General features: G+C 37.9%; 1 protein-coding gene across 1 annotated transcript in view; it reads right to left on the bottom strand.

Annotated features, from left to right (window-relative positions):
* The window catches only part of SEMA3D (semaphorin 3D), a 206,377-nt gene that overhangs the window by 58,838 nt on the left and 121,203 nt on the right, over positions 1–26,336 (bottom strand). The window contains exon 8 of the mRNA XM_037021701.2: positions 19,389–19,531. Within this exon, the coding sequence (XP_036877596.1) occupies positions 19,389–19,531 (143 nt within the window). The remainder of the gene's footprint in view (positions 1–19,388; positions 19,532–26,336) is intronic.

The raw sequence follows: 26,336 nt of genomic DNA, 5'->3' as shown, positions 1-26,336 counted from the left end.
AAGGGGAAGAAAATAAAACCGCAGAGTGCAGAAGTAAGGGAACCAGCAAAGTTGAAAAGCGGACCAAGGAAAAAATGAAAGTAGGGTGTCCCCCGACGCCCATTGCCCCGCCACCTTACGTGAGTGGCGCACTCTCCTTTTGCCACCCAGATACTCTTCAGGCAATTAGACAAATGTTTCCTGTATTTGAGGATAATGGCGTACGCTCTCACCAGCCCCTGAGCCATAAACAAGTTAAGGAGTTAGCAGAATCCGTTCGGGCTTATGGAGTCAGTGCTAACTACACCATAGCACAAATTGAAAGACTAACAGAGACAGCCATGACACCCGCAGACTGGCAATATGTAACTAATAGAATGGAAGGCATTGTAGCATGATATCAGTATGACCCAGGCACGCACTAACGCGGCCGAAGGACAGCCTGCATGGTCATATGATATGCTGACGGGCCAAGGACAGTGGGTAGCCAACCAGACCGCCTTCCCCTTACAAGTATATGCACAAATAAACACGTGCGCCGCCAAGGCATGGAAAGCCCTCACCAACAAAGGAGAAGTGTCCGGCAATTTCACAAAAATTATTCAAGGGCCGAGCGAGCCATTTTCTGACTTTGTCGCTCATATGATGGAGGCCGCAGGCAGAATATTTGGAGATCAGGAACAAGCAATGCCCCTAGTGGAGCAATTAGTATTTGAACAATGTACCAAGGAATGCAGACAGGCGATAACACCCTGGAAACAAAAAGGGATACACGCCTAGTTGAAAGCCTGTAGAGAAATAGGAGGGCCACTCACCAATGCGGGCCTAGCCGCGGCCATATTACAGAGCCACAAACAAGCCAGGATCACTAACAGAAGTATCAAATGCTTTCAATGCGGGAAATTAGGACATATAAAGAGAGAGTGTAGGAGCCCAGCTTCAGAACAAACAACCCAAAAGACCCCTGGGTTATGCCCTAAGTGTAAGAAAAGTAGGCATTGGGCCAATAAGTGCCGATCTACTAAAAACTTAGAGGGGAAGCCCTTAGAGTTGCCAAAAAACGCCCAGAGGGGCCCTCGCCACCAGGGCCCGCAAATATATGGGGCAACCAGCACACAAGTGTCATTCGGGAACAACCAGGCCCCCCAAGGAGAGCCACTTCAGGTTCCGCGGGATTGGACATCCGTGCCACCACCAGAATAGTGTTGACTCCACAGATGGGAGTTCAGCCTATCCCTTCAGACTTTAAAGGCCCCCTACCACCAAATACCATTGGGTTACTCCTAGGGCGCTCTTCTGCTGCATTGAAAGGCCTGGTAGTTCATCCCGGAGTCATAGATCAAGATTATGAAGGACAGGTAAAAATCATGTGTTCGGCCCCTAGAGGAATCTACCCTATATCTCCGGGAGACCGCATAGCCCAGCTCTTAGTTTTACCTAGTCTCCACGCCAATTATCCTGCTACCAACATGGAGAGGGGAGAAAGGGGCTTCGGCTCCTCTGACTGGGATTCAGCCTTCATAGTATTAGATTTAGCAGACAGACCAAAATTAACTCTTCAAATAGAGGGAAAGAGCTTTGAGGGAATCCTAGACACTAGAGCAGATAAAAGTATTATCTCTGCAACCTGGTGGCCCTCCAAGTGGCCTGTGACCCAATCCTCACATTCATTACAAGGTTTAGGATATGAGTCAAGCCCTTCAATTAGTGCCAAACCATTGAAATGGCGAGCCCCTGAAGGACAAGAGGGTACAGTCACCCCTTATGTACTCCCTCTACCGGTCAATTTATGGGGGAGGGATGTCATGAGAGACTTAGGCCTCAAACTCATTAATGAATACTCCACCCCCGCCCAAGGCATGATGATGGACATGGGATACATCCCTAGCAAGGGGCTGGGGAAACACCAACAGGGACGCATAGAGCCCATCCTGCCCAAAGTAAAGAATGACCGTCACGGCTTAGGTTTTTTATAGGGGCCATTGAAGATGCCATGCCCATACCTTGGCTCACAGAGGAGGCCGTATGGGTTCCTCAGTGGCCCCTATCCTCTGAAAAATTAGAAGCAGCTCATTGCTTAGTGCAAGAGCAGCTCCAAGTGGGACACCTAGAACCCTCTGTGTCCCCATGGAACACACCCATATTTGTAATCAGGAAAAAGTCAGGATCATGGAGGTTGCTTCATAATCTGAGAGCAGTAAATGCTCAAATGAGAATGCTTGGACCCGTACAACGGGGACTGCCACTCCTCTCTGCCTTACCCAAAGAATGGAAAGTGCTCATAATAGATATTAAAGATTGTTTCTTTTCTATACCTCTAAGCTCCAAGGACAGGGAAAGATTTGCTTTTACTTTGCCAGCTATTAACCATGAACAACCCGATGCCAGATTTCAGTGGAAGGTCCTCCCTCAAGGAATGGCAAATAGTCCCACCATATGTCAACTGTATGTTCAGCGAGCGCTAGACCCAATTCGTAAGACCTATCCCACGCTAAAGATCATCCATTACATGGATGACATCCTTCTTTGCTCCCCACAACCAGCGGAAATAGAAGAAGCATATATAGATCTCACTAGATCCCTAGAAAATTGGAGACTGAATATAGCAAGCGAGAAGGTCCAAAAATCTAGTGTTAGCAAATTCCTAAGAGCAACCATTTACACAGATGTAATTTGCCCCCAAAAGCTTGAGATAAGACATAATCAGTTGCGAAATTTGAATGACTTCCAAAAACTCCTAGGGGATATTAATTGGTTGCGCCCATACTTAAAGATACCCACCACTGAGTTGACACCACTGTTTAAAATCCTAGAAGGAGACCCACAACTAACGTCACCGCGCTCCCTCACACCTGAGGCATTACAAGCCATTCGCAAAGTAGAACAGGCTTTGATGACAGCACAATTAAATAGAGTGCAATCGAATGAACCCTTTGAGTTGTGTGTGCTTCCCACCCCGGAGCTGCCAACAGCAGTTTTATGGCAGCACGGCCCACTGATCTGGATCCATCCCCAAGCCTCTCAGGCTAGGACAATAGAGTACTATCCGGCAGCCGTGGCCAAACTTGCTTTGAGAGGAGTAAAAACCTCCATGACACATTTCGGAGAGGCTCCAGCTAAAATTATAACCCCTTACAGCGTAGAACAGATACAAGTATTATGTGCTATGAACGATGATTGGGCCATACTTGCTTACAGTTTCTCAGGAACCTTTGATAATCATTTCCCTAAACATCCCCTCATCAACTTCGCCAAAAATCATCTCCTAGTATTTCCTCGGGTCACTAGCCTAACCCCGCTGCCTCATGGAAAAACAGTTTACACGGACGGGTCTAAGACAGGCACAGGTGCCTATGTCCATGATGGCAAAGTTGTGACAAAAGGCTACACGCCTGACACTCCACAAATAGTGGAATGTCGCATAGTCTTAGAGGTCCTACAAATCTTTCCTGAACCTTTAAATATTGTGTCTGACTCCTGTTATGTAGTTAATGCAGTCAAATCTCTAGAAGTGGCCGGGCTAATCAAAGCGTCCAGCCCAGTAGCCACTTTGTTCAAACAGATACAATCAGCACTACTTCATAGGCAATCTCCTTTGTATATAACTCATATCAGAGCACATTCAGGCCTTCCCGGGCCTATGACTCAAGGCAACCACCTGGCAGACCTCGCAACCAGAAATATAGCTTTTCCCCTGCTAGACCCTATCACCACAGCTTCAAAATTCCACACACAATTTCATGTCACTGCCGAAACGCTGCGCAAGCGGTTTAGCATAACCAGGGCCGAAGCTAGGAACATTGTCCTTAGCTGCCAACATTGCTGCAGCTTCCTTCCCGCACCTCATGTTGGGATCAACTCCAGAGGTATTAGGCCTTTACAAGTTTGGCAAATGGATGTGACGCATTTTTCACCTTTTGGGAAACTTAAATACGTACACGTATCCATGGATACTTGTTCAGGAGTCATCTTTGCCTCCCCATTGTCAGGAGAGAAAGCTTCCCATGTCATCCAGCACTGTCTTGAAGCTTGGAGCGCATGGGGCTTACCACAAATCCTGAAAACAGATAATGGCCCAGCCTATACCTCTACAAAATTTGCTCAATTTTGTCATCACATGGGGATAAAACATATCACTGGCCTTCCCTACAACCCACAGGGTCAAGGGATTGTGGAACGCGCGAACCGCACGCTCAAATCCTATTTACTTAAACAAAAAGGGGGAATTGAAGATATACCCCCCACACCAAAAACTGCCATAGCCCTAGCACTTTTCACTATAAATTTTTTAAATCTGGATGCTCAAGGCCATACAGCAGCGGATCGCCATAATCAGTGGCCAAAAGACCCACAAGAACTAGTAAAATGGAAGGACGTGTTATCTAACCAATGGAAGGGCCCGGATCCAATCATAATCAGATCCAGGGGAGCTGTGTGTGTTTTCCCCCAGGGTGAAGAAAATCCCTTCTGGATCCCGGAGCGCCTAACGAGGAAAGTCCTAAACAAAGGAGATGACTTCGCTATACCTCCTGACCCTGCTCCTGACACTGGAGACCCCGACTCAGGGAGTATTGAGATGGGGAATCCTGTCTGCCTTTCCTAAGCCTATGCCTGTCCGTTTCAATGCAGCCGTTTTTCCGTGCTTTTTCACTACCAATGCTAGTATGAACTTGCCCTACTTAGTTAAAGACACCCTAGTAGCTCCCCTGGGAGAAAACCGATCCTTCGTAACTAATGGGTCATTATGCTTCACCACTCAGAATCTAGCTGGCTGTATCTCCCTGAAACGGAGGAAATACGGATGGTTCAGTGACATAATTCTAGAGGCCAGTAGCCTCCCCGTTATGTCAGCTAAATTTGAAGGGCCTAATAAGGAAGGGAGCCTGCCCTATAAGAACATGACTATCCACCAGATGGTTCTCTGGATCAATGGCACATTTGTACACTCTCCCAGGAACAATTCCACCGACAGGCCTCGTCAACCCAAATATGCCTCCCATTGTGTGGGCGACTATGAGGGAGAGCTGTGGCCCTGGACTGACTGTCAGTCAACTGTAGTAACGTGGGCAACTGAGAGGCAGGAGTTTACCATCTCCCCAGATATGGAGGGACGGCCAGCCAATGAGGCTTGGTGGCCAGTAAAGGTGCTCGAAGGCGAGTTTCGTCAGCAGCTGAGCATGAACCCCTTCCATAAATGGATGCTGTGTGGAGTCAATGGCTCGTGTACTGACCTCTCTCCCCCTTTTCCGCCCTCCAGGGTGGGGGAATCGGTGTAAAAAATATCACCTTTTGGTGCGAGAACAACCACACGCGCGCACACTGGAACATGACCATGACCCATAACAACGAGAACTACACGTGTTCAGCAAAATCAGGTCCAGAGTCACCTAATTCCCTTTTTCCACCTTCTCCAGTATGCGTATACCCCCCATTTCTGTTTATCTTATCCAATAGTAGCTTTGACTCCTGCTCCAATGAAACCTGCTTTCTGTCTCAGTGTTGGGATGTGCGTAACTTTACCAATGCTTTGGTAGTCCGCATCCCTCGTTGGGTCCCTGTTCCCGTAGACGCCCCTAACACCATGACTCTGTTTCGAGAAAGGCGCGATTTCGGCGTCACAGCCGCCATAGTGCTCCTGATCTCCGCGACCGCGGTCGCAGCCACCGCCGCTGGTATAGCTTTAGACACCTCCATCAAATCGGCTACAGAGCTCAATAACCTTGCAGCCTCAGTAGCTTCTGCCCTGGACCAACAGTCCACACTTGATGGCAAACTGAAAGGAGGAATAATGATCCTCAATCAGCGCATAGACCTTGTAGAGGAACAAATGGAGGTGCTTTGGCAGATGGCCCAATTGGGATGTGAGCTGCATCACTAGCATTCAATATGAAAATTTTACACGGGCAGCTAATCTGTCATGAGACCTGTCCCAGTATCTTTCAGGAAACTGGTCCCAAGACTTCGATGGGACACTAGAAGAGCTGCGGCGAGAAATAATCCACATCAACTCCACCCGTCTAGATATCTCCGTAGCAGAAGGACTCTCTTCCTGGTTCCTCAGAGCTCTCTCCCACGTCAAGGAGTGGGCGGGCATGGCTGGGATGGGCGTGTTCATGCTTGGAGGTCTCATGCTCCTACTCTGGTTGTTATGCAGACTCCACAACCAACATAAGCAGGACAAGGTGATCCTTGCTCAAGCCCTAATGGCGCTAGACGTTGGCGCCTCTCCCCAAGTGTGGCTCAACATGCTTAAGAAGGAAGCTCGGCTTTAGCTTGAGGTAGCTCTTGCACCCTGAGCCCATGTGGCACTGCACCAGGCCCGAGTACCTCATTGCTTAATCACAGCTTTCTCTAAGAAGCTCATGGTGCAAGAGGGTTGAGAAAAAAGGTCCAAACCCTTTGTACCAAGCGGTCCCAACGCCAGCCAGAGGATGCGAGGCAAAGCACTGCAAGAGGTCTTGGACCCCTCTGAGAGCCATGCCTGACTGCATAGGGGTAGATGCCCAGAACCCCTCTCCAAAAAGGGGGCATCAGGAAGTATGATGGAGGTCAGGCCTCTGTCTCCGCCTCTGCTGGCAAGTTCCGCCTTGAGCTTCTGTTAGACAAAAAAGGGGGAGATGTTGGCAGCCGCGCTCAGAAAATAGCGCCCAATGCAGGGCAGCCGGAAGGCCCCGAACTTCCTAATGACAAATCATCCCACACCACTAAACTACATGCTAATTGCGCCTTGGCATAAGGACCAATGAGACCCACCAAATTGTTATGCTAATAAGGCATATGGAGCCGCACCAACCAGGTCAGAGCATGAGAACTATATAAGCAAGCCTCTCCTTCCCCTCTAGGTCCTGCCCAACTCATTTGTTTCACAAAGAGCTGAAGAATAAAGCTTTCTGCAGAAGAATCCTGCTGTTGTTGCGTGCTGTTCTTGCCGGCGAGGACGGGGCGCGCGACATATGATCTTATTCTTGGAACATGTATATAGCTGAGTTCATGTGTTGGGAGATAACTATACATAGTTGTCTATGTATGCATATATATAATAAAAACACAATAGTAACTACAGCAAATGTTTAGAATTTGGGCCAAGAAAAGAGTTTTTTGACTGTAATATTTTGTACTGACACTGTTCAAAATTGATGACACATAGTGCTAATAAAAAGCAAAATAACACTTAGTTCATTTTTTAATACAGTTGACCCTTGAATAACCCTGGTGTGAATTGTGTGGGTCCAGTTATACACTGATATTTTTTCAATAAATATATTGGAAAAGTATTTGGAGATTTGTGACAGCTTGAAAAACATTTTCTTTTTTCTAGCTTACTTTATTCTAAGAATATAGTATGTTTTATATATATAAAACATATATATATATATATATATATATAATATGCAAAATACACGTAAATTGACTATTTATGTTATTGATAAGGCTCCCAGTCAACAGTAAGCTATTAGTACTTAATTTTTTTGTGAGACAAAAGTTACACATGGATTTTCAACTGTGCGCAGGGGTTGGGGAGGGAAGGTTAGTACCCTAACCCCTGTTATTCAAGGGTCAACTTAGTTTTTAATCTCCACCAGAAAATGTACTCTCTTATTCCTTTTATCCAATGTCTAACTTCATATATATCACTAACACCCTGCTTATCAGGTGTTAGTAAATGCATGTTTAATAATCAGTGAATAACTAAAAATACAAGATAAAATTGGTAAAAGACTTTGGAAAAGTATGGATAAAAGTATAGATAATGCCAAAGAACTTAAGTATCCTCTGAAACGTCTTTGTAGTGGGAAAAGAAGACAGGCCTCACTAAAGAATTATATTTAGTACTGCCTTTAAAATCCATAGGAGGGTTCAGACATGCAGAGACTGGTCAGGAAATCTCTATCCTAGAGAGCATTTAAGATTCTTTTGTTAAAAGGATTGCACATGTGTGTACTTTAACAGGTATACATATCATGTCATTATAAAAATGAGCAATACATTCTCTTTTTAAACATTTTATTAGATAAAAGTCACAATAAATGTCGATTTTCAAACATTATCCCACTTTCTATTTGCAATTACCATCCTTATTTCAGACCATGAAAAAATTTTAACTCTTCTATTAGCTCCAAATTTGTTGGACAGGAAAGGGATTCATACTGTACTGTATATAGTTTTTTAACCTGACAAATGGAAATTGCCATCCTTTTAACAAAAGAATCTTAAATGCTCTTGCCTATGCAACTAGCATCCTTCCCTGGCCCCTCAAGGAATAAAAAGATAAAAAAAAAAAATCCAGGTCAAAGATGAAAGCCACCAGCTGTCAGCAGGGAAACAAATATAGTTTTGGGGATAATCGCTCTCAGGAATGGATTATAAGCATTTAATGACTGGAGAGTAACTCTTACAGCATCCAGAAGCATGACAGTTCACAAGGAGTTGTATTTCTCCTGTAGGGAAGTGTCAGTTGACTGACTTTGTTGACCAGCACTTTCTCTAGATTTGTTTGCAAATCCACACAATCCCCCCTGGAGAATTTTATCCCACAAAAGGGCTGAAAGGGTGGTAACCACCTTTGTACTAAATTGTCACCTTCTTGCTTATTTTTGTGAAGTTCTAAAGAACACAACTATCTCACTAACACAATAGATCTATTATTGAGATGTCAGAATCAGCAGCTTTAGTCACTGCTGACTTCTATGTGTCTCCACTCTATCACAGCTTCTTTGAGGTCAGATTGCCAAATGCCTTGAAATTTTCTACATAAAGATGCAGATGAAAATAACAAAGAGATTAAATGTAAACAAACCCAACCACATGTGTTCAATCCGGTGGTGAGTGCAGAGTGGAACCTGTTTTTCTTATTCTCTGTAGCTTTTTATATATTTGTGGTATTTCTTAATTTTAAAGTGATTAATAAAAGTGGGGAAAAACCCTTAAGATGAAACAAAGCCCAATTTACAATCTTCTGGCAGCTCTAAAATATAGTATCTCTGAGTCATTTGACTAGGTGATGGCTGCATATTATGAAATACTATGATCTTCCAGTCGTGGTAGATCAGTCGTGAGGCAGGTTAATGGTAATTCCATTTTCTTTCTACTGTCCTAGAAAATTCAAGTCCTTATAAATCTTACATAGACATGTGGAGTAGCTACAAGCTGTCACACATGAACTTTTATTGAATGTGTCTTTTGACCTCTGGGTCATTATGCTGGGTTCATCTGTTAAAACACGATTTTATCTTACATACCATTCTCCTTTAGGATCTCTCATCACTTTATAAATATTGTCATTCTCACTTATATATTGGGAAACAGAGGCTCTTGGAAAATGTAATAACTGACTTTTAGGTCATATGCTCTTAAATCCTGATGACTTTATAAACCAGTGAAATCTCTAAGACATTTGTGAATATGTTTCATTCTATTAAAATATGGATGTGCATTCAGAAATCCGTCACTATATTAATGAGTTTAAGGTGAAGGACACCAGGCTTTCCAAATCAATAAACACTAGAAAATGGCACACTCTTAAGCACTTAAAAAAGAAAAAACTGTTTGATACTGGAGTCAAAGTAATAGATTCTTCTTTGCTTAAAATGTAGTTCTTTTTCCTAACGCTGTTCTTCTGCATCTTTGTGAAGGCAAGAGAGGGGAATTCCCTGAGACACATGGAAAACCATAATCGATGTGTGTTTTGTGTACCCTTCTCCTGAGTTCTACCCAATAATAACATTTAATCTCAGAGATTTTAGCATGAACTAACACTACCTACCTTCTTTTGAAATGTGATCTAAACACCACAGTATTGTAAATCAATAGAAATGTCTTTTCCATAATTGAAACTGTCACAATGAGGCAAATTCAGTAACATTAGGGCAATATTTTTTGTGTTTTAGATGTAATACCTGTAGTATTTCAATACATCATTCATATTCTTTATCTAAATTGTTATTTATAACAGCTACCCCTTGCAGGTTTTAAATAGTCTTGCTTTGAGATATGCCTTCAAACCTTCTAAAAGACCCATTTGAATCAGGAAATACTAGAGATACAATCATGTCAACTGACATTTCAGAGCCATTGGCCAATGTACTTCTCTCTATGTTGCCTCAATCTTCAGTGAGTTGTTTCTAGAGGCAGATTTTAGGAAATCTGTAAACTTAATACAGATGGCCTGCATGGGGCTGTGTAAGTAAATGACAACAATAAGGAATATCCAAACACAGGATGGCCTATTTAGAAGCTTGAAACTATGATAACGATCTGATAGAAACAAAAAGGAAAACCCAGAATAAGATCCCAAGAGCCTCATTAGATGGGCATACCATATATATTAAAATGCACTGTTAAACTGAGAGGGAGAACTTAAACAAGGACATTTTAACACATTAAATGAATAGAAAATAGCGCAGTTGTTACCCACTGAGTCAAATGAGAGAACTATGTTATACTTTCCGTTTCAGCCCATGAGTTTTCTTTTGCAATATACTAGCACTATGTCTCATAACAACTGTTTCACTGAGATGCAAAAAAAGGCTATGACCACTAAAATATAAAAACAAAAAAGGAATATAATAATGAGTCTTCTACTTCATCTTCTAATCCTGAAATACCTAAGAAGTAGAAGAAACAAAACTCTACAACACAAGACATTGCAAACAAAGGGGAGAGGGAAAGAAAACAAAAAACTTGTATGGCAGGTACTGAATGCAGCAGTTTTTAGGGAATAAATTCTGAAGAGGCTTTCAAGGCGAAAATAATTTTTTTTCTGAAAAACAATTCTAGTGTTTAGAGATGACTGTTTTTGATTTGGCATTGGAGAATCGAAATGGAGAACATGTTTTTCTAACTACTTCAAAAACTTGTAAAGATTATTAGAAATGCAGGACTTGGGTAATACACTATGCTCAAGAATTCAGTTTCTAAGATTTAACAGATTAAAATTAGGTAAATGTAGGCATTTTAAGCGGTCTTTTTTCAGGTAGGATAAGAGTCCATTAAGGTAAAAAAAAAAAAAAAAGCTAAAGCCAACAGTACAAATCCTTGCCTAGGAATTTGACAGGAAAACAGATGGAAGTGAAGCAAAAGCACATCTGTAACTCGTGGGTTCTAAATCTCTCATTTAGGTTTTAAGTGACACATTGAAAGTAAGCAAAAAGGCCCCACAACTAGTTAGAGATCAATAAATACGGAAAGTGTCACGATCCTAAAAACACAAATCTTCAAAGGCAGTAATTGTCCAAATAGGACCATATATCAAAATAGACAATGCAAGTGGAATTAAAGCAAAGGACTATTAATTAGACCCCCAGGGAAGCCATGTGAAAGAGCCATCCAAACTGAATTCCTGGCATGGACAAAAGGAAAGACTGCAGAACAAAAAAGAGAACTGGCATAACCTACAGCTGGAATCCAGAGTGGGTTAGCATAAGCAAGCAAATGGACAATGCTTCCAAAAATGAATAGAATCCAAAAATAATGCAAAACGGCCTTGAGGCAGAAAGTTGCAAGCAAGCCTCACTGAAGTGACTAGAATTTCCACACATTAACTCACAGGGAAAAACATACACACATGCACACACACACACACACAAGGTAATAAATGCCACACAGACATAAATAACAGTATTTGAAAGGACTAACTTGCAAAGTAAATAAACACAATCTTTTCAGAGACTTGAGTGTATGCCATTTTACCTGTTCAGTCAGCATTTACTACCTCACCATGAAAATCTGAGAGCAGTCCAGGTGTAAGGTATAACATTTAGTGCTTTAAAATACTGATTGTTGACAGAAACAAAGAATTAGAGTCTGGCAAGCACTTTAGAAATCATTCTAGGCTAAGAACCTTATTTTAAACATGAGAAAACTAAGTAGTTGGACTAGAAAGTAGTGACACTAGTGAAAAAGAATTCATTAGTAAATATGTTCTGCCATGTTTTACATGATAAACTCAGAGAGTGAAAGAGATTCTTTGGATGAAGATACTTCTCCAGAGGCTGTCATTGATGAACATTGCCCTATGAAATTATCTTCTAAATTAGTTTCTTTACTATTTAATGTCTATTCCTGTCCACATCTCTTGTCCAAAATTTGCATTGTTCAAATTGTTCACACAATTTTCACCAGATGTCTCCAAATTCTTTTGACTACATACAGAAATAAGACCCATTCTCAAAATACAAATATTGTTAAATATGAAAGCAAAAAAAATAACAGTGATTTCAACCTTTAGAATACAGTATCATCTCTTCCCTAAAACCTTTGATGACTCACCTGACTCTAAATCCCCAAGAGACACAATACTACTAAACACAGTTAGTTGATTGGCTCTAAAAGATGTATATGTGTGTAGATGACAGACACTTAACTCACTGTAATAGGACCATGTATTTCCATTATTTATATGTCAATCTCTTAGATCATTCACTGCTTGAAAACAAATCTAAGTCACCCTTGCTTTGCAGTACCTTCCTCAGTTTCTGTCACATCCAAATTCATATGATCTCATTTAAGCCTTTCATTTCCTTGGTAAAATAATCATGGAAGAGATGAGTGTCCTCATTTTCTAGGTTAAGAAACTGAGCTAGAAAGAAGTAGAGCAGAGATGTAAGGGTGGATCTGATTTCAAGTTGAATATTCGTATCATTCAAGCACAAGATGATGACACCCTTACTGCCAAATCTGACACCTCATTTTGAGTCATCATCTTACCTGAGCTCCTTCTGGTGTGTAACATTACTGACAGATGCTTTCTTCTCGAAACGAAGTTTTTTTTCCCTTGACTTATGACAACATTCTCATCCATTTCTTCACTAAGGCTATCAAACTATTTCTATTTCTTCTCAACCGCCTTTGTAGACATTTTCTTCAAACATCATTGCCCCTCAGGATTGTGTCCTTCATCTTTGATCTGGCACCACAAATTTTACTGGGCAATTTCAGACACTTCTGTGACTTCAGGAACAACCAATATACTAGTTATTTTCAAATTCACTAATCCAGACATTCAGGTTTATATTTTCAACGATTATGGCAGAATATCCCAGCATCAAATCAGGTTTGATATGTCCAAATATAAGATCTATACCCATATACTTTTTGGTGTTTCTTGTGTCAAATATCAGAAGGTATCTCTTTATGCAATTTTCTAATCTCTGCCTTATCTGCTGAAAACCACAGTTACTACAAATATGAGAGTACCTGTCTATGGGGCAAGTATCAAAATTTCTGGGATGGGAGAAAGGGAGAATTAAATTCACACATCTAATAGGATAGGGACTTACTGCAGTCTTTCATATATCGTGGAGTCAGTATCTGCATTATCAGTCAGTCCTAATTATAAACAGGGATGATAAGACTTTTGGAGACTTCTTGAAATTTTGTGTATGTTTTCAAAGGAAAGCAATTAATATCCTGTTATTATCCATTTATTTGTTATGCTCCTGTCATAAATACTTTTTCTCACTTTTGAGATTTTACATGTGCTTTTCCTTCTGCCAGAAATATTCTTCCCCATCCCTGTCACCTTTGCCCTACAATTTCCTAATCATTTTCAACATCTGGTTCAAAAAGTCACTTTCTCAGAGAGACCTTCCATAACCAAAGTCCATCCTTTTTTTCCTAATTGTACCCTGTGATTTTTTTCCACTATAGAACTTAACTCACTTCTATATTAATCTGTGTGTGTTCTTGTTTAATACATAAATTTTTCATTAGGATGTAAGCTCGGTGAGTACAAGTGTCATTTCTTTCTTTTTAACTTCTATACAATTACTGTTCATAGTAGTGTCATGCACAGGGTCAGTTACCAAGGAAATGAATCCTTTGATAGTCTATATTTATAATGTAGTCACTAGCTACACAAGGCTATTAAAATTAAGACTAAACAACATTAAATATTTGGTTCCTCAGTCATATCAGTCCTAAGTCATCACTAAAGGCCACATGGCTCCTGTGTTTGAGAGTGCAGATCTAGAATATCCCCATCATTAAAGAAAGTTCTTTTTTTAAATCATTTTTTACCCTTATTTTATTTTATTGAAGTATCATTGTTATGCAGTCTTACATTGGTTTCAAATATAGAACAGAGTTGTTCAACAGTTACCCATATTATTAAATCCTCAGCCCCTCTAGTGAGGTTACTGTCAACATAGAAAGATACTACAGAATCATTGACTATATTCTCCATCCATGCTACACTACTATCCTCATGACCAATTTATAATATGATTGAGAATTTTTGTGCCTCTTTATCTCCCTCACCCTTCCCACCTGCTCACCTCAACCCCTCCCCAGTAACCACTATTCACTTTTCAGTGTCTTGTGAATCTACTGTTGTTTTGTTTCTCCTGTTTTTCTTTGTTTTTATAGCCCACAAGTAAGTGAAATCATATGGTATTTGCCTTTCTCCACCTGGCTCATTTAACTGAGCATAATACCCTCTAGATTCACCCATGTTGTTGTAAATGGCAGGCTTTCTTTTTTTATGGCTGAATAACATTCCATTCTGTATATGTACCACATCTTTATCCATTCATCTACTGATGGACACTTAGGTTGCTTCCGTATCTTGGCTATTGTAAATAGTGCTGCGATAAACATAGCTGTACATATGTCTTTTTCAATCTGAGAACTTGTATTCTTTGGGTAAATTCCAACAAGTGGGATTTCCAGGTCAAATGGTATTTCTATTTTTAGTTCTTTGAGGAACCTCCATATTGCTTTCCACAATGGTTGAACTAATTTACATTCCCGCCAGCAGCGTAGGAAGTTTCCCTTTTCTTCGCTTCCTTGTCAACACTTATTTCTTGTCTTTGGGATAGTGGCAATTCTAAGCAGTGTGAGGTTATATCTCATTGTGGTTTTGATCTGCATTTCCCTGATTATAAGTGATGTGAAACATCTTTTCATGTGCCTGTTGGCCACCCAGATTTCTTCTTTGCTGAGGTGTCTGTTCAGATCCTCTGCCCATTTTTTAATTGGATTATTTGTTTTTTTGGTGTTGAGGTATATGAGTTCTTTATATATTTGGGATTTTAATCCCTTATCAGATAAATTACTTACAAATATATTCTCCCATAATGTAAGTTGCCTTTTGTTCTACTGATGGTGTCCTTTGCTATACAGAAGTTTTAGTTTGATGTAGTCCCACTTGTTCATATTTTATTTTGTTTCTCTTGCCCAAAGAGATGTGTCCAGGAAAAAGTTGTTCATGTTAATATTCAGGAGATTTTTGCCTATGTTTTCTGAGAATTTTATGGTTTCATGTCTTGCATTCAGGTTTGTGATCCATTTTGAGTTTACTTTTGTGTATGGGGTTAGAAAGTAATACAGTTTAATTCTTTTGTAGTTTCAAATGAATTTCAGAACTATTTGTTCTAGTTCCTTGGAAAAAGCTATTGGTATTTTGATAGGGATTGCACTGAATCTGTAAATTGCTTTGGGCAGAATGGACATTCTGACAATATTAGTTCTTCCTAGACATGAGCATGGGATAGATTTCCATTTATTGGTGTCTTTTTTAATTTCTTTCATGAGTGTCTTATACTTTTCAGAGTACAGGTCTTCACTTCCTTGGTTAGGTTTATTCCTAGGTATTCTATTCTTTTGATGCAATTGTGAATGGAACTGTATTCCTGATTTCTCTTTCTGCTAGTTCATTGATAGTATATAGGAATGCAACAGATTTCTGTGTATTAATTTTGTATCCTACAACTTCGCTGAATCCAGTTATTGCTTCTTATAGTTTTTTGGTGTAGTCCTTAGGGTTTTCCACGCATATCATATCATCTGTAAACAGTGACAGTTTGAATTCTTCCTTACCAATTCGGACGCCCTTTTATCTCTTTGTGTTGTCTGACTGCCATTGCTAGGACTTCTAGTACTATGTTGAATAAAAGTGGGGAGAGTGGACATCCTTGTCCTGTTTCTGATATTAGAGGAAAAACTTTCAGCTTTTCGCCATTAAGTATGTGATGTTAGCTGAAGAAAGCTCTATTGGATAGCACTAGTCTACATTAAGCAATTAATAAAAGAGTGGTAATAAATTAAAGACCTTTTAAAAATCTATACAGAGATTCTAATCCTTCTATTCTGTTTATTCATATTTTTATTAAGGAATCACCTCCTCACAGGTCTCTCAGTCTGAAATCTTCTCAAACCAGATGCATTCCTCAAATTATTGCTAAATGTATCTACCTATCAAGTCATTTCTCTTCCTCAAATCATTTATAACTTCTCATCGCCTACAGGGTAGAGTTCAAAGTCCTTAACATGGCAAATAAGACTTCTTATTTTCGGACTTACCACTCCAATCTCAAATGACATTGCTCCCCATACATACCCTTCAAGTTCCATTTACAAGACTGCACTGTTTCTGTAAACAAAATACACTGTCACAATGCTGCCTAAAACACCCATCCTCCTTTCCGTCCTTGCTATAGTCCTTCTTCCCCTGTAGAACTCCATTTCCGGGCTTCAGTGAATGCATGGAGTCCTCAGCTCTGACCTGCATCACATTATATTGTGATTATTTGTTTATGTCTCTATTACCTCACTATTCCGTTCAATTTATTTTTAAAAAGGGGGAACGTGGCTTTCTTATATCTTAGTGTCTAGTATACTGCATTTTGCACAGATGTTTTATTTTGTTGTTACTGTAGAAATAATGAAATGATGAAATAATGAGTTACTGGGTTACAAATTTGAAAAGATTCACCCTTATTCTGAAAACAATTCTTTAATCGTTTTTGTGTAAATTTTTCCTATTTCCAAAACCTCCTACCCCCAAATCAGCAAATACTACTCAGTCTAACAGTAAATATATTTGACAGGTCAATAAAACAACTTTTGCTTAGTAGCTGAAGAGATAGGGGGCCCTTAAATTGTCAATAGGTTTTCATTGGGCTGAAGGTTATCAGTTAAAAATGAAAACAATAACAGAATAATAAAACCTAAATATTTCCAAATAAACAGGTACTGTGGGAATATCCTAGTGTAACAAATATTATAAAGGACTTCCACATTACTGAAATGCTGTATAAACTTACTGAAGTGTAAACAGTTAATTCTTAATTCTAACAAGATCTCTTCCTTCTTAGATCCTTGCATCTACCTGTTGAATTCAATTTTGTTTCATAACATAAACATACATTCTGTAATTATTTATTGAAAATAGAAAAACCATAATAAATATTTATTATAATAACTTCATGGTAGTAAAAAAAGAAACAACAGAGAAGAATAATATGTTGCATAAAATGTCAGAAGACTATTTTTATGCAACACTAATATATCACAGCAACAATAATGATGCTGAATAGTTGTTTTTAAATTAAACCTGTTGTGTTGCAGGATGTAACAGTTTTTATAAATTTCAGGTCATTTTTAATCTCAGTGAAGTTTCCACTTAGAAGTGCTTACATTTTGCAACACTTTAGTCCTAAATTAATAAGTAAATTTAAAAACATGGGCAGGGCATTCTGTAATTAAGAAATTACAAAGATGTAATTAGAGCCAAATATTATAAACATTTGACCAAGGAAACATGTGTACTGGGAAATTCTGAAGATGGTACTAATTGGAAACAGTGACTGAGTGAAGAGATACACTAATGTGAGGCTTCTATTATATCTTTTTAAAAAGGAAATTCATCCATCACATGTCCTTATTTGATCTTACAATTTGTTAGCTTTTTTCCCAAACACAATAGCATGACAAAATCTTGCTGTGTGGCCTCAGAGTGTCTGTGGTGGGAAGACTCATCTACTAAAATTCTCTCTGCCTTTTCAGTTCTATGGAGTTTGTTCATAATTTAAATAAAATATCCCATGGTGACACTTAAAGTCTAGATTATATTTTTAACATAAAAATGTATAAATGGAGCAAATAAAATTTTCTTTAATATAGTTCTCCACATTTCAGATTAACTTGCAGTTTATTTACTAGCAGAATAAAAACATTACTTTGTTATAAGTGAATTTCTACCACATGGGTTGGACCTATCAAAAAATAAGAATTGAGCTGGTTCACAAAGCATACCCTTGTTATATACGTTCATCAGAAAGTGACTCTTGAAATACATTTAATTGATTGTAAAGCTCTTATGACATATTTAACGTAGCTCATTTATACAAATGATGTCAATCCACAGCACAGGTTTTCAGAATGGAGATACTGTTGCTATAAGGCATGCTTCAATACACTAACACACTATGACTACTCAATGGCTATTCAGCTCTAGGCAAGAGGCTTCAATAGAAATTACAGTGAATTCTTAGACTGAAAGAATGAGGATGCTTCTTAGAGAATCTGTCCCCTGGGGGTGAAGGGATCAGTGGGAGATAGCCTTACTGAGTAGAACGCTAGGTAAAGAATGATCTGCACTCACACGTTGGCCTCCTTCAAAAGCTATGTTTTCATTTGCTCTTTTTAAAAGCAGTGATGGCTTGTGTTTCTACACCTGCAAGTGTTCAAAAGCCTGAGGGCACAGATTGAGACAAAAAAGTGATAGGCTCAGATGGAAGAAAAATTAAAAATTTGTACAGGACCAAAGAAAGCTTCCCACTGAGAGTATTTATTAACTTAACATCTCTTCCTCTTAATAACTGGTTTATGCTGAAGGTGTCTGGCTATTTAAGAAAAGTTATTTCAGTAAAGAAAAATCCAACTAAAAAAATGATATCCTGAAGTCAAAAGTATGATTCCAGTAGCATTATTATTCTACAAAGCTTGTATTCACTCAAATGAGAACTCTGATGGCACAAAATGGAAGTATTTTATAGAGTTTCTGTTTTCCTATATTTTACATAAAATCGCAATATTAAAAAAACAACTGCAGGGTTCTTTGGAATAAATGCTTTTTGCATTTTGGTTTAATTGCCTTTTCCCTCCTTTTTCCATTTTCTCTCAGAACCTAATCTAGATTCGTGTTCTAGAAAATATAGTAATACTATAACCATATTTTCAACTTATTTGATCCATGTAAAGATACATAATTTCACTTGTGTGATGTGTTTTGATAAAACTATGGGATATGATTCTTTTATTAGTGTTTAATTACTCTGTTGATTATGCTACTTTCAGTTTCAAAATAAGATTAAGATATAAAAACATTTTAATTTCCATGCATCTGGACAATGCAGTGATCTTATGGGTTATAGCAATAACTGGCAAAGGATAGCCTGTCAGATCTGCTAAAGAACTCTAATTCAAATATGGGTAACAGTTCAGGCACTGGAAAAAATTACCTGTCATATTACAAAAAATTGATTTTTTAACTAAAAATTATACATGTAAGGCTGCATTAACATATCCTACTACTTATACATAATGGACAGTAACTTTTACTTCAACACTAGATGATTAATAGTTTACACATATACATAAATGCCTAAAGTAAAAGAAACATATCTTGCCTTACAAACTCTTCCAACTCGAGAAAGGATGGTCTTATCAGAAGTACCGCCGTCTTGAGATGATTCACGAAAGAAGAAATATATTTTATCATCATCTGGATTATAGGTATCTGGGATGGGGAAAGTTCCAATAAATTTTGCTCCTGTTCAAAAGAAGAAAAGCTATAAATTAAAATAGTGAAATAATTCAGCCAAATAGTACTGGTACCTTTTGTATGTAAAACAATTGGCAGCAGAATAAGAAAAGAAAATGAACTGTGAGAGGAATGTGGGAAATGAGACATATACACAAATAAATATGACACAGTGTAGAAACAGGTATTAGCAAGAAGAGATCCTGAACAAGTTCTCTTGTAACTCCAGAGAGCAGGTGAGAATACGACTGGCTGACAGTCACAATTATTGCAACTTAAGTAAATTACTTAGAAAGTGCTTTCAAACCTGGAGACTCTATGATTTTATATTTTTCTTTTGTATGATGGAGTCACTCCTTTTTAACCACAATGTCTATTCTGAAAAACTTAGGAAAAATATAAACATATCCCAAATTTTTATATATTATGATGCTATTTGCTGCCTTTTGTGTAACTGCCAAAAGGAGAAAAGAAATAAAAATAATGGTGCTTGAGTCAACTCCACTGTAGACTCTGGCGACATTCTTTCCAGATTTACATTCTGCTTCTGCCACTTACCAGGAAGGAGACCTTAGACCAATTATTTATCTTCTCTATGCTTCAGTTTTCTCATACCTAATGTGAGGTTAACAATATCATCTACCTAGCAGGATAGCTGATATTACAACCAAGTGAATTAATATATGTAAAGCAGGTACCATCTGGTAGTGCCTAACACATACTTAGGGTTCAATAAATGTTATTTATTATTAAGATGATGGGTTGGCATGATAATCATTATTATCATTGTGACCACAAACAAGAGAATGATGGAATACTGAGTATATCCGTACAATTGTTAGAATAATATGTAGTTAAAAACAAAGTAGTTCTAAACATACTGGCATGGCAAGATTCCATAATACACATTAAGAGAAAAAATGTCATTGGATTAATTATAGATTATATTTCAGTGCTATGATAAACTCTACTTGTGCTAGTCCCCATTTTAAACTCATGCATTTGTTAAGATAAACCAGTGACATTCCTATAGTTTCTGTATATTTTCAGTTCAAATAATAACAATATTATGTGATACAGGTCAGAGCTGAGAACTCTGCATTCAGTGAAACTCAGAAATGGAGTCCTACAGGGGGTACAGCAAGGAAGGAAAGGATGATAGGCATTTCAGGCAGCATTGTGACACAGTGAGTTTTGTTTACAGAAACTATTTGCATTGCATCAAAACAAGTCAATTTGAGTTACTAATTCCTTGTTTAATAAGTATTGGACATTTTAAGTCTTAATTTAAAAAATTGTAAATTAACCAGTTAACAGGTATGTAAATGACTGATACTAGTTCAGAAATAATCCTTTTGATTAAAGTAAAGCAGTCGTTATTGAGAGAGAGAAAGTTGTTCTTGGGGAATGAAGGAAGGAGGTCAGTTAAGTAGGAAATACAAGATACCTGGAAGGAAGCACAAGCAGTTTAGGAAGGAGAAACAAGAAAAGACAAAAAGTTTCCCCCAAAAAAAGAAAAAGTGGGAGGCAAAAAAGATCAACATTGCTTTATTGCCATGTACCCCAGGAGTACTGAAAATCATTCCCCTGTAAATCTAGAGCAGTTAGTCAATAGCTCAGTAAACAAGACTTCTTCAACAGACAAAAATGTAATGTTTGATTCCAAGTGTTGGGTAGTTCAGTCTCTACCATCCTACCCTCTCTGTGTCAGCCCTGGGTCTCCCATCCAATCTCTTCTCTCTTAAATGGGAAGTCTTGAGAGGAAAAGAGAGAGAGAAACACATGCATGAAACTTTCTTCCCTTTGTTCTTTATTATTTCTCTGTTCTTTCCCTGGAATTTAGAACCAATGGATTGTTGTAGTCCTGATAATCTCACTTTGATATGGTCCTAGATTACATTTAAAAACTATAGTTTAGAAAACCATGTAAAGGGTTTAAAAATGTATTTTCTAATTAATCTTAAAATAGTAAGGTCCATTAACAATTCCACTCAGGGTTTGTGTATTTTTCCCTCCACTCCCTCTTTTAAATTGTTGGTAAATCACAGACATTTGGTTTTGAATCCCTGAACAAAGTTAAAAATCTTTTGTAGTGACAAATTAACACTTGTAATTTTTTATTTTAATGTATTATGTTTTCTTTAAAAAGAAAACAAAACTCTGTGGAGATAAATTTTCCTACATGTGTGGCATTAGAATTTCAGCAAATTCATGACAACAAAGAATATATTTAATTACTATTATACTTAGGCACTTAGGATCTAAGAAAAGCTGCTACGATCAGAGAATATGAAAATGAATAAGAACTGACTCTTCACTTGAAACCAGTTACAATCTGGATTAAAGAAATACTAACATATGGCCAAGATATGACTAGGGAGAAGGCCCAATCCTGATGTTTCCAATGACTTGAAAGGAGATGGCAACAATATGAATAGAAAAAGACAACCAGCAGTGGGCTCCTACAAACATAAACCAGGCATTAATAATAATCCATGGAACTTTTTTGAATTTACAGATGCCTAAATTCAATGCTACTGACCTGGATGAAAATCTCCAGCTGCACTGGCAAGTGTATAATAAAAATATAGAAATACAAAAATAAATAAAGCCTTATAGGTGATTCTTATAAGCAACTAAGTCTATGAGTCAGTGAAACCTTTTATGTATACTGACATTCCATACATGGGAAAAAAGATATAGCTAAGACTCATTAACCCAAGGCCAATAATGCAGATGCATGGACAGACAGACAGGGCATGGGGCACAGGGACTGATAACAAATACAAATTCTTAAGTAATTAGAGTGGACCAAAAAAGGTGTAAAACTGAAAATATACAGAAACTGTAGGAATATCACTGGTTTGTTTTATCTTAACAAATATACTTAAAATGGGGACTAACACAAATAGAGTTTATTGTAGCACTTCAATATAATTTAAGTAGAAGTTAAACACGTGGCATGATAATCTTCATAATGTTAGTATGCTATCAAAACTACTTAATGATTGAGTTTAGTTTGTAATTTAAAAAATAACATAGTCGTACAAAATTTACACAGAAAGAAAATGAAACTCAGTGATTTGAAATTGAAAATAATTACAGGTAAAAGGAATTCCAGTGTGAGGGAGGGTTGCTTATAAAGTTTTCACCAGACATTCAGATGGGTGAAGTGGTTACATAAACCAATTGTTAGATCTTTGCTTGTTTACAGAGTTCAACAGAAGCAACAATTCTACAACAGAGCCGAATGTACACAGGCTAAAAGGAGTACAAGAAAATTCATATACTCCCTATTATAGAACAACCTACTTTGGATATGAGAAACATTATCCAGGTGTTGCGAGGTATGACCATTTGAAATAATCAGAAGGTGGAGTTACACCAATCCACATTCCAGGAATTTCATTCATGACATCAGTGTGGGAAATAGAACAGATGCTTTTCCAAGTCAAATTTCTTTTAACTTTCAACTAATATATAACATGAAAGGTTTGTTGTGTTTCTGCAATGACTATTGGTTTTACTGAACTCTCTTTTCAATGCTGGTTCTTTTTCAAGTACTGTAAGAACGCTATTTTGAAGAACTGTAAGAAAAATTGAATGATGAAAGAGTTTAAGCCAAATGTTTATTATATGAAGGAATCTAATTATGAAAAAAGAGTTAGTATCAAATAGTTTTCTATTCTATGATTTAAATAATGAGCATACTTATGAGTTAAAAATAAATACAAGTTTCAAGAATAGAGTTTCTTGCAGGTACAATTGCAGGTCCTGTCTTTGAACACTGATGTTAGCATTTTATGATAGAAACTCTTTCCTGACTTGTTGCCAAATCTGGGTAAAAACAGGTAACATTTAATCAGTATATAATAAGCATAGTTGTTGAATGAAATAATTTAAAATCATACCAATAGACACCTGGGCTTTATTATAGCACATTTTCCCCTTTGGCATTTGAAACAGGCCCTAATAGGATTGTAGTCTGAAATCATGTGTTTTCACAAATGAACTCTTAGCATGACATCAAGGCACTGCCAAATGAAAATGGCACAGACCCACATGGCCCGTAGGACATATTACTTTCATTTTTCCCTCTGAATCTCTTTTTTTTACCCAGATAAGCAGACCTACACCATGACATACTAGATAGTGAGCTCCTTATTTTCCTGTACTTCTCCTTGTAATATCTTTCTCCTACCACCTTCTAAAAATGTTATTCTTCTGTGTCGAAAGAGAATTTATAGACAACAGAGCACTCCAAGAGAAACTTCAAAAGAAACTGCCTCCATATGTTGAAAATGAAATTTAAAACAAAAGTTCTCATCTACTCCAGGAAAGAAAACAAAAACATATGCATCTGAGGCATCATTGTTTTCATTTTCCAAATGGTCATACTTAGTCCTATCCTAAAATTCTCACAAAAACTCAACAGTGTTGAAGTAACCATTTTGGCTTGTGTCTATATTTCTGTTTACTGATCCGTTCTAGGATTAAGTTGATCTAGAAAAGTGTGGAACCCATCTAAGACTTCATCTAAGTCTTCATCTAAGTCTTCAACCCATCTAAGACTATCACAGTAGATAGTCTACTGTGATCTATCCACAGTATTTCATCTTTGCAATTTTTCATTCTTTGGGTGAGGTATTTAACAGACAGATTAGTTCCTCAAAAAAGGAAGCAGGAGTCTTACATTTTAAGTCTATTGAAACTGGATTAGACAAAGTCCTAGAGGAATTCTCACAGGGATTCTTGGACTGGTAAGTGAAGAGGTTAGCTGATTCTAGGCAAGGCAAAGAACAAAACATGGCATACACACAAGCATCAAAAATTTTAAACTCCCTAAGTGGTTCAGTGATAAAAAAGGACTTATAAAAGATTCATGTGGGGTCATATTTTTAAAAGGTTAGTTATTTAAAATCAGCATCTTATCTACTCAGTTGCAAGTTTGATTTAATTTTTGTAGTTTATTAATATTAACAAAATATCAGTTTATATTTACAAGACTTTAGTTCATCACAGACATGTAAAAAGGGATTATAAACTAAAAATGAAAATACAAAAAGAAAACTTTAACAGAAAAAATTTATCAAACTGTCTAACCAGAACTAAGTAATACAATGATGTAACAAAATATAGGAGAAACTAATTAGATATTGATATTGAACCCATTATTTGAAATATTAAATATCTGTCAGGTGTTTCAATCTGGCAAGTTTTATGGAACCCAGGAGTGAGCTTCACATCTACATGTTAAGCAAATAGTAAGAAAATTTACACACGTGTAGCATTATGTGATTGTGGGCTATACTATATTAATAAACAAGTATGCTTTAGTCTAGCACAAATAGAGATATCTGTGATCATGGAAATGTTTTGTATCTGTGTTGTTCAGTATGTTAAATACTGGCCCATGTGGCTGTTGAGCACATAAAATATAAGTAATGTGACCAAGGAACCAAAATTTAAATGTATTTAATGTTAGTTAATTTAAAATTAAATAGCCACATGTGGCTCATGTCCACTACATTTGAGTGCAGCTTTACAGCAAGTAGCCTGTATCAGTAACTGTGCTGTGTAGGGTCCAATGTTAAGGCAGAAACAGAGCTTGTATCCAGTAACTGCCACCAAAATGGCAGTCAGGTGGGCTTCCAGACTGGTATGCTACTCTTGTCAGAAGTTTGGTCTTTTAATAGAAGAATGGGGTTGGCAGCTAGGAGATCTGGATATATCTTCTTTATGTTGAGTCTCAATTTGTAGAGTATGAGGTTGAATAAGGTAATGTCTGAGATAACAGCTATTCCCAATAACTTCCACAGTTCCTTTAACAACCATGGTATTTTGTCACACCACACTCCTGACTCCAGCTGGATGGTACCACTGACTTATATCTTTGGAGCACAGGTTGACTCTATCTGGCAAAGGGAGGACAAAAATGCCCCCTAACAAGGCAAACTTTTGCCTTAGCATGTCAAGTACTTCTTTATTGTAAGAATTTTATATTGTTTCTCAAATTTCTCCTTTTCTGTGCCCTAGCTTCCATGGACTGAGAAGCTCCTGGTTGATCAGGTCTCCTGAAGCACTGTGCTCTTCCAATTATGGCCAGCCTGTTCCTCAGCAAATGTCTGATCTGAGGCTCACACTAACCCCAAGTTCAGCTGGTCTTCCATATCACTTGCCTAACCACTATTTACCTATCTACCTTACTTCTTGCAACCAGACCCACATCCTCAGTTAGCTGCTGCCCAACACGGCATATAGACATGGACCCTGTTTTTAGTGAGGCTGCAAGAATAGGGATGTGAAACCAAAAGAGCAGAATTCAGGTTGAGGTACTGCATCATAAATGTGTCCAGAGCAAGAAACACATACCTATGTTTCAATTTCACATCCACTTGCTATGGACTCTATGTCTGACTTCTAATCTACCTCCATACGTTAAGCGGATGAGCATTTCTCTCAGTATTATGCCAGTAAATTAAATAATACTTTAAAAGTGACTAACATGGTAACTAGCATGAATACTATATAAAATAATTTTGAAGCAGAAAAGACAGGGATATGAGGTAATAAAAACCTATACGAAGATGGTGGCCATGGAAAGAACAAGGCCAATAACTATTTAGAAGGAAGTAAAGACCCTTAGTGATAGATTAGATAAAGAGGATGAAGGAGAGGAAACTTCAAGATAACTGGGTGCACAAAGTTAAGAAAGTTATGATAGATAAAAGTCAGGAAACTGGTATTGAAGGGCAGGGTAAAAAGGGAAATCAAGATAAATTTAAGTTAGACTCAAGGGATTTAAAATTTTAAA

The sequence above is a fragment of the Manis javanica genome, chromosome 6 (genome assembly GCF_040802235.1).
Source record: "Manis javanica isolate MJ-LG chromosome 6, MJ_LKY, whole genome shotgun sequence".
Classification (NCBI taxonomy): domain Eukaryota; kingdom Metazoa; phylum Chordata; class Mammalia; order Pholidota; family Manidae; genus Manis; species Manis javanica.
Note: the sequence above shows the minus strand (reverse complement) of the source record. Positions and strands in the feature narration are given on the sequence as shown.